Source organism: Eleginops maclovinus, chromosome 3, assembly GCF_036324505.1.
Source record: "Eleginops maclovinus isolate JMC-PN-2008 ecotype Puerto Natales chromosome 3, JC_Emac_rtc_rv5, whole genome shotgun sequence".
In the NCBI taxonomy this organism is placed as follows: domain Eukaryota; kingdom Metazoa; phylum Chordata; class Actinopteri; order Perciformes; family Eleginopidae; genus Eleginops; species Eleginops maclovinus.
This window is the reverse complement of record NC_086351.1, coordinates 18932148-18946838: the sequence shown is the minus strand read 5'-3', so window position 1 is coordinate 18946838 and position 14691 is coordinate 18932148. Positions and strand designations below refer to the sequence as shown.

Below are 14691 nucleotides of genomic sequence, written 5' to 3'. Positions count from 1 at the left end.
GCCTAAATGAATATTGATTCTCCCTCCAGTGCTGAATACTGCTGTGGGGAAAAAGGATGAGTGTGTTGTATGCAATGAAACAGAATGGGCCTGAGAGGAGAGAGGATGACGATTAGGATGATGGCGATCATGATGACGATAATGATAATGGTAATGGTAATGACTGTGTTAGTGATCAGCGAGCATGATAGGAGCCTTCAGCTGATGCGTGCGTTTCGCCCATAGTGTGCATGTAACGGTGTCAATAGTACTGATAAAATAATCTCGACCCGGTTGTTAAAAACTAGAATCAATCTTTATTGTCAGAAATGAAATTGCATTTGTGTTTTTTTAGATGTTTCCCAACAGATGAAAGGCGTTAAAAATGTTTTAATGTACATTATCAACTTTATTATAAATCATCCAAAACATATTTGTTTTTCAGATTATCATGTTCATTCTTACCAATTAACTATATCACAAATTATGTAAATAAATGAAAAAAAAAAAAATACACGGCAATGAATAATCAAAGTCCTACCATCTGCACAAGACTAAAGGTACTGTTAAACAAAGGTATCATAAAGAGAAAAAAAAGCAGAAAACACATTTGTCTTTGAGTAAAAATATTAGAAGGAATCCTTGAGAAAATAATATTTTAGGCGGGAATATTTCCATTTTCTTTAGTTGCGATGCATCAACCGAGTGGTTATTGACGTCTTGGTGGTTGAAAAGCAGGTTTGCAGGTTTACTCACACAGCACCAAAGACCGTCCCTCTGAATAAATGACCTGAGTATAGCATAGCACGAGAGAAACAAAACAAAAGGCCTGAACAATATTAAACAAAACAACTGAGATGAAACATTTTTCTCTCCTCTACCCTTCAAGAACAATATTATGAGGGGTTCCATCCAGATACACCACCATCTCTTCTCCAGCCTGCGGCTCCGTCTGCTGCACCTCCTCTTCAGTCGCCCCCACCTCTCCGTACACGCTTCCCTCTACCTGTAGGGTGCAGTTGTCCAGCTCCGTCACGATGTAGTGCGTTCCTTCGTCGTTGACGATAACCTGGGTAAGGCCTTCCTTCATCATCTGCGACGCGGCAAGCTGCAGCACCTCCTGCATCTCCTCCCGGCCTCTCTGTTGGATCACCTGCATCTCTTCCTGCTCCTGCTTCACCTGCTGCTGTTCTACGCTCTGCACCGCCTCGGCCACTTCGGTGGACAGAACCTCGTGAACTGTGGAAGCTTCCCCCTGCTGCTCCTCGTGATGCCCCATTTCGCTGACAGCGCTGAGCAGAGCGTCCAGAGCTGTAGACGACTCAGAAAGCACGTGGCCTTGTCCTGCGACCGCCATCCCTCCTTTAGCCACGGCCCGCAGCTCCTTCCTGGCCTCCCCCGACTCCAGCACCACATACTGGGTGCTGCCTCCGGCCAGATGGGCCCCTGCCGATGCCACTTCCCGGCCTGAGGCGATGAATTGTCCGTCTTCCGTGATGTGGAGCACCTCCGCCACCTGGCCGGCCATAGCCAGTGTCTGCAGGGTGGCGGCGGCGGACTGCTCCAGCGCCTGGTCGATGGTCACATCCCCGTCGCCGTAGCCCTGGATGATGATGACCTGCTGGATGGAATCATCGTGGCAGGAGGCGTCAGAGCCCTTAATGTGCACTGGCGACTCCATTGCTTCTGTTTCCACGAACGTGGCCCCCTGACCCTTCAGACGGCACTCGAAAGACTTGGACACGATACCTGAAATACAGAGAGACATTTGACACTAGGTTTAACATTTTTGCCAATAAGGGTTATTTTTGATGATATAAAGTAATTTAGCTAAACATTTGAATATTTTTTTTATTAATCACTAATGCATGTTTAAAACACAGTTGGTCTTGGGTTTGTGTAGTCTTAGTCATAGAAAAAAGGGAATGACAAACATATAAGTAAAAACCATTTAATGCCAGGAGTGTCAGGATCGTATCAAAAAGACCAACAATAGACTGCATAAACTGTATCACACAGGGCAGTTTATGTTCATCCTCTCTCAATGTTCTTGGTAACCACAAATGACCATGTCTGTGCATCCGTCACTGAGGGAGAGGCATGGAGAACTTGATACAAGGTGATGTAACACTTCACATGTTCGTGTCACTTAATGCTTAAAAGGAGACAGAATATGGAGATATTAGGCTGGGGGGGGGGGGGGGGGGGGGGGGGTGAGATACAACTGGTGCTAATTGAGCCACACTGTGCCCTCTCAGATCACGGGTTGCCATGGTGTTTCCAAGGTGATAGGAACAGTGTTAGAAATGTAGGCTAATCTATGCAGAAAAAAATAGAATTTGAGACAGTGGAGAGCGGACTCTTTTCGCGCCACATGGAAGCACACACAGAAACAATGGACCCACATATGCACTATTTAGTATCGACTTAAGATTTGCCTTTCAAAGTTTGCGGATTCTACACCTGCTTAGGTCCATGAAACCCTTTAAAGTATCCAAACCTCCAAAACATGCCATGTTTTTGGATAGAACAAAATAACTTTTGTTGCTTTTAGCTCATTTCCTGAAAAGTTGACATTTCGGTAGAACGAGGTTTACCCCCCAGGGCAGCGGTGAGATCACACAGATCCCTCAGTACATACAGGAACAAACTCATCAATCATTGATACTCCTATCTCCCCCTGACATTTAATGTCCCGTGCTCCCAAGGTTGACAATGTGATCAGAAAGTCAGAGTTGTGCTGCAAACAGTATCTGACCCTACTGTGGACTGTCCGGCTCCAGTATAAACAGGCACAGAGACTCTACTCTTGCTCTCTTTGGACAAGTAGACTAGACAAGACTAGCCCTTCAGTGACAACAACTCAGTCTTTCACAGATACTCTCAATTCAAAATCTCTTTTCACAAAGACTGAAAAGAAGGAGAGTATATTCTGTGTTGAATCAGAACAGGCTGAACAAATGATAGATAATTTACAAACTTACATGTCAAAGAAGAAAAATGTATATTGGGAAAATCAAAAAATAGTTATTTTATAACTTAGGTCTCCTTATAGGAGTTAAGGAGAACTGATGAATCAGACCCTTGATAGGAGGGACTTTTCTTGGTAAGTACAGCCTTGTTTAGATTGATATAAGGGACATATTTCATTAAAACGAGATATTTTGCTATAACCCCCTGATATTGGTCCTACAGAGAAAGCCTTGAGGTCTGCCTGTTGTTTCTGTCCATGTTTGGCCTGTCTCAATTCTCACGTTATGAATCTAAATTTCTCTCTATATATCTACCCTCCTTACACATGTTGTACAAGATAACAATGTACATTTGTTTACAGAAAACTCACTGTGACTACAGGCTACAAGTCTGTGTAGTAAAAAGCAATTCGGACTGTGCTATTTGTATCTCAAGTGACAACTGCAGTACTTAGTGTGTGGAGGGAGTCGGCACTGTCGAAGGCAGCCGGAGGAAGTTGGCATTTTGAGCAGCAGAGAGAGGTTACCTATTTACACAGAGCTACAGGGCCCATGCTAACTGCCTACGCCAAAACGCTGCGAGCCGAGAGGTCGTTGTGAGAGGACAATAACTCAATTTTTGTGCAGTTTGTGCTGCATTACCATAACGCCTGTGTGTATATATGTGTGTTTTACGACACAGGGGGCATTTTGGTGTGTGAACTCTTGACTGTATGTGTATGTTAAGCACAGTGAAGCTTGGTTTTGCCAGATATATGTACACATTTATGTGACTCTCTGAATTCATGTATGTGTCAATATGTGGGTGGATGTTAGGGTCAGGCTTAACTGGTGTATGCTAGTAAATGTATTTGTATGTTTATGCCAGTCCCTGCTTGTTTGTGTGTGTGTATTGCTGTGGGGGTGGTAAGACTACGCATTGCTAGTGTGTGTCACATTAGCCGTGGGGTGCTGTCGGCAGGACCCGGCGGCTGCCCGCTGAGGTTTATGGAGTGTCACTCAGTCGCCGCAGCCGTGAATCAAGTTAATGTTGCAGATCCCATCTCTTCAGTTGTCCTGCGCTCCCGGTGGAAGAACAACATTTGAACAGCGTGATTTGGCCCGGCGAGAGGCTGATGCCTGTTTAATATGTGTTTTGAGTGTTCTGACTGACTGATTCCTTTAACAGGAAGTAGGAGAGAGGAGGAGATAGAGAGGCAGGCTGCTTTATTGGCTGTGATCTGAAACAATATGGAGGCTCCCTGAGAGGAATAAAACAACAGGAGGAAGAAGGGCTTGCAGAGACAAGGGTGATGTCATTTTGATTTCCAGATGACAGGAAAGTCTTATTAAAACTGAATTAGTGAGTAAGGATATACACGTATAAAGCTCACAGTACCTATTATATGAACTTAACGAATGGTAATTCAAATTGCAACAGCTTGATGCAATTTATTTCTCTATCCATATGACCTGATCTGAGATCGATTTGGAGTTTCAAGTGGTTAGGGTCAGGGTTGTGGATTTTGTGGTAACAGCACAACTATATTTATTAATTTGCTACCAGAAGAGATTTTCAATATCAGATCTGGTTGCAAAGAATTATGGCAGTCATAGAAACAGTCCTACAGGTGTGAAAGTGAATGACCCAGATCTGATTAGAAATGCTGCTGGAAAGCAAATTGTGCTGCAACTAGCCCATTATTTTCATTATTGGCTAATCTCTTTAAAACATCCAAAAAGTCAAAAGTGATCCATTCATTTTTCCTCCAGGACCAAGGCGATGTCTCTAAACTAAAACATATAAACTTTCACCTCACATCGAATGGAAATATCCATGTTTGAGAGGATTTTCAAAAACGTCTGCATCAATAATTACAATTAATCAACTATTAAAAGAATTAGCTCTTATTTTTCTGCCGATCAAGTAATCAATTGGCGCTCTTTAGTTAAGATCAAATTGAAATCACCATATGCCTATTCTTCTTGTACTCTCTGCTTTGTTCTCACTGTCTTGTTCAAAGTGTTCAATATTGATCAGAAATAATAAATGTCAGGGGAACGGTCTTCCCTGCATGGGGATATACTAGTGATAACAGCTCTCCATATGGGTCAATGTCAAATGAATGAAATGATGCTGAAATAACAGAACCAGATTGTGCTGGAGACTTCTTTAAGCCCCCCTAGATGATCCCTGGACCGCAGTTTGCTAACTGTATGTGCAGGCGCGACTGCTTGCCTTACACAAGTGTGTGTTGTTAGCGTGTACGGTACGGATGCAATTATTGATTCGCAGATCAATGGGCTGGCCGGCGGCGGGGGGCCCGGGGCCTCTAAGTGGCATTACTTCAGCTCGGAGAGGCCGCCAGGGGAGCGGTCAGACAGCACTTACCAGCAGTTAGAGAAATTAACCTTAACACCGAGACACCGGCACACACACAATCAATTACACCCGCTGTAACACGGGTCAGATCGCTGCAAATGTAAGCTCGCTTGCACATGCACATGTTATCAGGCGCACACGCCTCCTACTTGTTAGTGTTGTTACACTTGTGAGGACATGGCACTGGTTGTAATCCATAAACCTAAACTCAACCCTGGACTTAACCTGCATGTACTGCACACTACAAACTAATTGGTTCACAAGGATAGAAGTACACAAAAATGGAAGACAAAGAAATCTGAAGACACTACAGCAACCAAAGTCAAATATCAAACATAACAGAGGGGAGAGAAAAGATGCTCAGCAAATCAATTTCGAGGTCAATGGCAGGCAGGACCATGAAAAAGCCTGCGCTTAAGATCAATTCTTAACGACAGCGCAAAACCCTTTACAATCCTTTTACCAGCCGATTACCTTCAATTATAGATATGAAGCCGGAGCCTTAAAAAGAGCATGGTGGAGACCCCTAAACCTGACACACACATATAGCTGTTATTTGTGGGGGGATATTTACAGACAAGCTGGTGTGTGTGTGTGTGTGTGTGTGTGTGTGTGTGTGTGTGTGTGTGTGTGTGTGTGTGTGTGTGTGTGTGTGTGTGTGTCACTGGGGGATTTTGAAGGTGACACTGTTAAGTAGATAAAGTGTCAGTTCTTGGAGTATCCAGGTCACCAGGGAAAGGCCTGCATATGGGCGTGTGTCTTTATGTTTTTCTGTATTTTAATGTCTTCAACTGTGTTTCTTTCACATTTTTTTACATGAACACTGATTTTTGATTAATATCTTTAATTGTTCTAATAAATAACTTGGATTTATATAGCGCCTTTCAAGAAACCTAAGGACGCTTTCTAATTTGTACAGCGTCAATTATATGTTTATTTAACAAAGAAATTCTTATTTGGTTTAGATTTGCATGAATTCTTTTTAGTTCATTGTGTATTTTATTAATTGTTCGTATGTTTACATATTGCTGTAGGAAATGTATGGTAGTAGAATGTATATTTAGGCAGAAAGGGGTGAATGGCAAACCATCATTTCTTTGAATATTCCATACATTTGAGATATTGGTAATTTATACCCCTTAATAAATATTTTAGGAGCATTCTGAAGTCGTAATGCCCATTACCCCCCCTCGATTTCTGACCCTAGATGAGTATATTAAGTCATTATTTTAATAAATAGACTGGTTTAATCGTTTATTTGCACTACATATTTCCTTTTACTGTGTGTGTGTGTGTGTGTGTGTGTGTGTGTGTGTGTGTGTGTGTATGTGTGTGTGTGTGTGTGTGTGTGTGTGTGTGTGAGTGTGTGTGTGTGTGTGTGTGTGTGTGCAGGCGTGTATTTTATATGTTCTTGGGTCGAGCTGTGTACATGTCGACCTTACCTGCCTCTCCTCCCCTGTGAGGCCTCAGGCGAAGCTGCATGTGTTTCCTATGTGTGTATGAGTGCCTCCGTATGTGTGTGTATGTGTGTGTGTGTGTCTGTGTGTTTGCACAAACTAGCAGGTCAGCTGAGGTCTGGCTAGTGATGGCTCTACTTTGTCTGGTAGGGACAGCCGCTACTGTCACCTTTACAAATGCTATGAATCAACGACAGGGTGGACAGGCCGGACGACCAAAAAACAACCAATTATATGGCGTCCAGATTGACAGCGGGGGGAACGGGCAGAGAGAGAGATGGAGACACGCTGAACACACCCCAAGGACGAATAAACACAAGAGAATGAGGGCACCGACTGACAGAGGGCCTTCTGGGCTGCGACACCGACATGGTGGCTCTGAAGGCCAATTTTAAGCCATCGGTGACTTCAGTCGCACGTTAAAAAGAGAGTGAATATCCTTTAGGTAATCTGCTCAGGGTAGTTATTCTCTGTGTGAGTTGACTTAACAAATTTAAACACACTCAAGAAGACTCTTAGAAAAAGGACAAGTCCTCTGACACACAGGAAGTAATGTGATTTATGTTTTTTAATAGGGTTTCCTGGTTCCTGTGAAGTGTTTTCTACAGTTTATAGTCTCTTTCTTTATTTTGGGGTTTCCACCATAAAGTGTAGGGTTAAATTTAACCAAGGTTTAAAAGAAAACAAATAACTGTCCAAATAATTAATCATGTTTTCAGAAAACATAAATAAAAAAAATCAGGCTAGCCTTACATGAGCATGACATGTCTGAGTGGAAATTATGGAAGAGCTTACGATCATTTCAGTATGTTTTAACTGACAGTAATTTGAACCAAAAATAATTATAAAGAGCTAAAGATGTATTGTGTAAACCTGTGTATAATACCTGACTACTAACAGGAAATCGATACCTGACGTAGAAGTAAACAAGAATGGTTGGGGAACACTGATAAACCAAGGCACTTCATCCAAGATAATGCCCAATGGTGGATAATAAATATTCTTCAAGATATCTTAAGTACTTGCAAACAAAAATGGGTGCACCAGACAATAAAATATATTGTAGGATTGTGTAGACTAAGCTGGGATGGGCTCAAAAGTTGAAAGGAGCGTATACACCGCACACACACAGGCGTGCACACACAGACAGACACACACAGATAGACACACACAGGCACACACACACACACACACACACACACACACACACACACACACACACACACACACACACACACACTGGTCAGAGGGAACACAGGTCAGTGTCCTGCTCTCAGCTCTTTTTCTGCTGACAGAGGATGACCCAGTGTAAGTATAATCTGGTACACACTAACTCTATCTACCTCATGTCCCCCGGGGGTGTGCCCCCAGAGAGGGAGCAAGAGACAGACAGAGAGAAAGGTGAAAGGGGGAGCAAATAAAAAAAAAATACAATCATTTGGGAAACCATCGCCTCTACCCCTTAATTTTCCATCTTTCCATCCTTTGAAGAGCTTGTGTGAATCTTGAAACCATTGACTAGATGACAGTATCTAGATGACAGTATCTAGATGACAGTATGGTAAAGTACCGTAGAAATTAAGTACAGCAAATTGTCACAAAAGAAAAAAGTGACCCAGAAACCTACGTTGCGAAATAAAGTCAAGATCCAGTTAAGTAATTTGAAAATGGAATCCAAGAGTGTAACAATTGTTCTCAGGGAGTAAAAAAATAAGCTAACAGTGCTTACAGCTTCATGGGAGGACCAGATGGAGGGGATTTTCAAATGAAGTAGGCTAAGTATGAAGGCTTGGTTATCCAGCACAGTTTGCATCACAGGGAAGACAAGCGCCATCCACCGCAACACAGAGGCTGCTGGGAATTCATCTGTTTGGCTATGGATAAAAGGAGCAAACGTGTGGGAGGTTGCCACAGTTGCACAAAGTGAGGCCTGATCGACCTCAGCGGGGCTGCCAGTGAGAGGGCGTCTGATGCTGAAAGGCCTCGAACACCTGATGACTGCAGGTTACATCACTGAGTGTGTAAATCGGAAGATTCCAGCACCATTTCAACTGTAAAAATGACTAGCCAGATATGACTAATGTAGTACTTTTTGTGGGTTGTTTCCCAAGTCCTCTGCAGAGGAAGGTCAGAAATTATCACAGTGTGAGCGCCAAGATTCACATAGTGTTCTGTCAGACGGAAACTATCATAACATAGATCGAAAAGCTCATTTGTTTGAACAGGTCATCCGGACTGACAAATGTCTCCAGTGTCACTTCTATCGTGCAGGTGGATGGTCCTCCTTGCTTTACAGCTGACCGAGCACAGAAGCTCATTCATACAAAGTGTGAGAGTAAGCTTCCTCCAGCTGGTTGTTATGGTGAAAAAACAAGGGAAACAAATTGATGGAAGCACAAAAATATTGAAATCAAAGAGGGCGGAGCTAATCTGTCATACAACGCTGTGATACTTTGTCGAGATAATGTCATGGAATTACAAAAAGTGCTTTTTATTGATGAAGCACTGGGAGGAGGTTTTCCCAGTGCCCTGCCATAAAAACACACTAGAGGACAGAGGGCCTAACAGCCTCATCCAGGAATACCATGGGGGTGGTTGACGAAGATCACAACACCCTTCTTTCCCATGTTCCCCTTCTCTCTTTCTTCCCATTAGGCCCTCTTTCTAGACTTTTCTTTTCCTTCTTCCAACTCTCTTGTCTTTCTCTCAAAACCTCTGGAGGTGGACCTCTGATTGCTACTTTAATCAGCCATGTCAGACAGCTCTGTGGATTTACTGGGGATGTCGAACTTCTGCAGATAATTATAAGCCTTTCCCATTTTCATTGCCACATCCTTCCATTCATCCATCCCTCCGTCCTTCTTCCTTTCACTGTCACCCTATTTACCCCTCTCATGATTTAATGATTAATTATGGATGTGAGTTTGAGAATCAAAGGTTTTTTGGCTAATCAAAATGAAATCTCACCCCCCCCTCCCATTCTCGTAATTACAGTGTGAAGATGATGTTGCTGATGTCTTTTTGTTTCCAAGGACGGGCCACAGCACTGATCTAAGGTCCATCAAGGCTGATGGAAAGGAAAGTCACAACATAATGGCTCGCTTCAAAAATCAAAAAAAAGAAATGGGTGGAGAAATCGAGGAGGCCATATTGGGTTTGGAGAGTCAGAAAATAAAAGACAAATCTTGACAAAGGGACAGAAACAGTTAGTTAAGGAAGATCACAGTACAGAGAGCGAGAATCAAAGAGAGGTGGCATCATCTAGTAGTTTGTTTGGTCTGAACGAATCAAAGGTCCAAAACACAAATAACTTTTGGAGGCTTCACTCGAAGTGCTGTGAGATAGCCATAAAGCTGTAGAACCAGATCTCCCTTTACCTTCAAGAACTTGTGTGGCTGCATTACACAACTTCTCTAACTTTTTAAAACCAACAATGCGACAGCCGATATTTGCCCAGATATTTGAGGTTGAGAAATCCATTATTTAAACAACAACAACAACAACAACAACAACAACAACAACAACAACAACAAGCTTACTTTTGTTTGCACAAGCAAGTGCAGGACTTTGAATGACGATACAAATAGTTTCAGCAAATACCACAGCCATTCTAACCTAACCCTAATCAGAAGATATGGTCAGGTAAAAGCGGTCTTTGGAGCAACTACAACAGACTAATAATCATAAAACATTGATGGCAATACAACACATTACATTGGTATTCCAAAAATGTTGTTTTGCACTTCCATAAAAATCAAGCTGGGTCAAGCTCCCAAAACACTATATCCCATATTAAGCACAACACAACCCTATGACATAAATCCCTGAGCACATCACAAACTTTGTAGACTCAAACATGAAGACATATCTCTATAAGCAGCAAAGTAATGCTGAAAACTGTTTAGTTTGGTTCAAATGGTTGTTTTCTTGCTGAAATAACCATTCTCTTTTGACCAGAACATCACTGGTGCCTACTAAATCAAAGCCTGACCAACCATACAGTATACCCATACAATATATTTAATGACAACCCCCTGTTGTTCCGCGTTCAGCGACTCACTCTTATATGCAACGCACACTCACAAAAACACAGGTCTGTTTGGCTTAGCCTGGATCCTCCCTGCCATATTTACCGGGTATTTACCTAACACAGGCATGCTGGAGATATTTATCGTCCTGATGGCTCTATATATAGGGTTGAGGAGCTCGGCGAGAGGAGAGGCAGGCGCGGTGGGAGGTTGCTTTCTAATCTCCATCTCCAGGCTGACAGGCCTGAGAAGGCCCTAATGAATGACTCTTTTCATCTGCACGCCTGTGTGTATGTGACAGTATAAATATTTAGCAATATCCAGCTCGTGATTTTACACAGATGGAGTGATTGATGGCTCAGCCCCCTGATGCATGCCAAAGACCATCGTGGAGACGTTATATAAACCAGCGCAGCCTCTCTCTTTCCCTCCCTCCATCATCGGCTCCATCTCGCTCTATCTTTCACACTGCCTCCTCTGCACTCCGCCTCCTTCCCGGCTTGTCTTCTCGCTGTCGATCCGCCCTCTGTGGCTCTGCCAATTTGCTTCACTGTTGAATTTCTATCATAGTGTGGTGTCCCTATGGCTGTGAGACGGGCTAAATCAGAGGAAAACAACCTGACAGGGAGGAAACTCTGAGGAGATTGGCACGGACGTGTTACAGTGTGGATTTGTTCAGTATTTGAAACCTCTTATTAAAACTAATTTTCACACAAATTCAATTTGAAACGTCAATTCAGTTCTTTTTTCTTTGATTTTAATCATTTTTTCTTTGTTGAAATGAATCTTTAAAACTTTTTAAAAGTGCTTGTGAACTTTTAAGTTTGTGATTGATTGATGCTGATTCTCCTTAAATGAAAAGTGTATACAGTATCAGCGCTGTTCCCATGCTCTCACTATGTATGTATAGCAAAGCAAAGGTCAACATGTGAGTGAGAGCTGCTCTTTAAGTCTGCAGTCTCACACATAATCACACTAATACAGTACATATGCACACACACACACACACACACACACACACACACACACACACACACACACACACACACACACACACACACACACACACACACACACACACACACACACACACACACACACACACACACACACACACACGGCTGTCATCTGTGGCGTAGAGAAACCAGACCAGAGCTGCAGAGCTCTCTATGAAATATTGTGTGTGTGTGTGTGTGCGTGGGTGTGTGTGTGTGTGTGTGTGTGTGTGTGTTGGTTTAGCTATACTTGTGAGGACATACTGATGACTACTGGACTACTTTTTTCTGAATAGGGGTTAAGCAAAAGTTAGAGCATTTGTAAAGGTTATTTATGTTGCGGTTTTAGATAAGACTGAACCTTAAGGGAACTAATGTATAGCAATCTATTGCATTTGAGTGCCTGTATATGTTTGTGTGTTCTATGCAGACCTTCTGCATAGCTTCTGCGTTGCCAATTAAACAAAAATACAAGAACAAGATCCCAGAACAAATATATGAGGACTTTAAGGGGGGATGTTGAAGATGTATTAACCTCGTAATTGCCTGTGTAAAATATGCTCCCCTGGTAATGGAATTTCCTGCTTTAATTTGAAAAAATTGGGGGAATATCTCCCTTTTTTCTGCCTTGTGTTTTCTCGTTTAATTGCATTTAAAACTTCAATCTCTAACACCCCCACTGCTTCATGGAAGGGGGAGGCCCCATGCTGGACGGCCACATCTATTAATCTAACTGTCCTTTATCGGAATTAGCATTCAAATGTGATCGGTTCTACTGCGCCTTCGCCACCGCTTGTAATTCCAACAAAATCCACTCCTATGCAATAACTTCAGTGCCCTTCAAGACCACTACCACCTCCCCCTTGCTTTGAGAGCTATTGATTTTTATTTGTTAGGTAATGAGAACAATTAGTCTTTTTCCTGGCCTCCTTCATCTATCACCTCCATGTTTGTGTGGCTCTGCCATCCGGCTGGCCTATGGCTTTAAGACCAGCTGGAGGTCCATCCTCTGGGCAGTGTATACAACAAACTCAAAGAGCGATAACAGAGGACGTTTTCCTTTTTCTAAATGACTATGGTCTAAAACTAAGCATTAAGGTTATAAAACTAGTGTCTTGACTTTTCTTTTATGATGTTTGATATACAAAAAATGATAATGCTGAAGACTTAAGCCAACTTCATGGCAAAACAATTACAAAAAAAATATTAAGAATCAGCATATACCCTTTTTTTCTTGCCATGGTTTGCATCAAAGTAAAAGAAATAACAAAAACGTGCTATTCATTTTTACTCAATGCCACAAAAATTACAGAAATAAATAGCATCTTATCTATCACACTGCACGCCGAATCTCTTGTTTCATTGAAAGGCCAACATCTAACTTGTGTTCCAGCCTGACTCTAATTGACATGGTTAAGAGGAAATGACCACACTCTAAATCCAGTGTGGCTGGCGTTAACATGTATCATAAAACGTGAAAACACAATAAAACCCTCACATCTATCCATTAGGAACGCTTCAATTTCCACTGTGGGAGCAGAGTGGCAGGCCGAACTGACTGATTCGCGGCAATCAGGAGACTTTAGCTTCTATAAACCACCTGATTGACAGGGTGATTTGTGACTGACTGACTGAGTAAGTGGCTAGCTGCTTGTTCCGTGCAGCTGTATATACGTGCATGTGTGTATACATATGTGTGTGTGTGTGTGTGTGTGTGTGTGTGTGTGTGTGTGTGTGTAAGTGACGTCAGGTCCTATTTCAGCCATGGCCGGTGAAGAATGAAGCATCTGAAAGAGTCCATTTCTCTTGCCGCACTGCCTGAGCCTTACTTACCCTAATGATGTATAATAGCCTGCAACTACACTTAACCTGAGTATTACTGTGGCAAAGACTGAGTGGAGGAGGCGCGTGCACACACATAAAGGTCTGGTTTTTCTGAGGACGCTGTTTACCAAAGGCTGGGAGGGCAGGAAACGACCTGGTGTGTTGAGAAATGAAAGACTCGCAAGATCGCACTCCATCAAATCAAATCAAACCCTGAGACGTACATTAACACTGACAGCTGTATCCTCGCTTTCTCTCTGATCCTTCACTCCGCTGCTGATTCATTCTCTAGCTATAAGCTAAACGATACAAACGGTTAGCATGCTGCATCTGTTGTCTCTTAATTAAACTCATTTTCCTCGGATGCCTGTGTGCGTGCGTACATACTATGTGGAATCTGTTGCTTTAACCTCTATCTCATTTGTTAGAGCGGATGAGAACGAGCTCAACGCTTACACGCATGCTTCCTAGATGACTGGATGAAAGCATGTGTGTGTGTGTGTATGCAAGACAGGTCGGAGACAGAGGAGAGACAGTAAATGACAGAGTCACGTGAGGCGGCTACTGTATGAAACCTCAGATCTAATCAATAGGAGTGAGGAGGACGCCAGGCGCCAGCCAGAGGGTCACCACTCATCACTCAGGTCAGTAGAGAACACACGCGCACGCACACACACATGCACGAGCACGCACTCGGAGGGCATTGCACGGGGGCACATTACTAGACAGAACTATGAGGCAGCCGAGGACGGGTCAGAGAGGGGTTGAAGCACATAGCAACAGAGGGGGGGAGCTGGATCGATGGGAGGGATTGAAGGAGCTCTGTAATACCGGAGGAGTCATGGATGTCCAGAATTCAGCTAAGCAGGGCTAGGAGACAGGTCAGAGGGGTTAAAACAGCCTCGCAGAGTGGGGAGGAGGAATCAACAGGGCATGAAGGAGGTGAAGGAAGAGTGGATCTGACTGATTTAAATGCTCATGATGGTCGAATGCAATCCTGGGGTAACGTCCGTGTAGAAGAGGAAATTAAAATGACCAGGTTGTGGCTGGAAACATGTCAAGCTTTTTGAGCAA

General features: G+C 43.0%; 1 protein-coding gene across 1 annotated transcript in view; it reads right to left on the bottom strand.

The window, feature by feature from the left end:
- Positions 1 to 289: 289 nt before the first annotated feature.
- znf407 (zinc finger protein 407) overlaps positions 290 to 14691 on the bottom strand; it is a 143390-nt gene continuing 128988 nt past the window's right edge. The window contains exon 10 of the mRNA XM_063878174.1: positions 290 to 1728. Coding sequence (XP_063734244.1) covers positions 857 to 1728 — 872 coding nt within the window. The 3' untranslated portion in view covers positions 290 to 856. The remainder of the gene's footprint in view (positions 1729 to 14691) is intronic.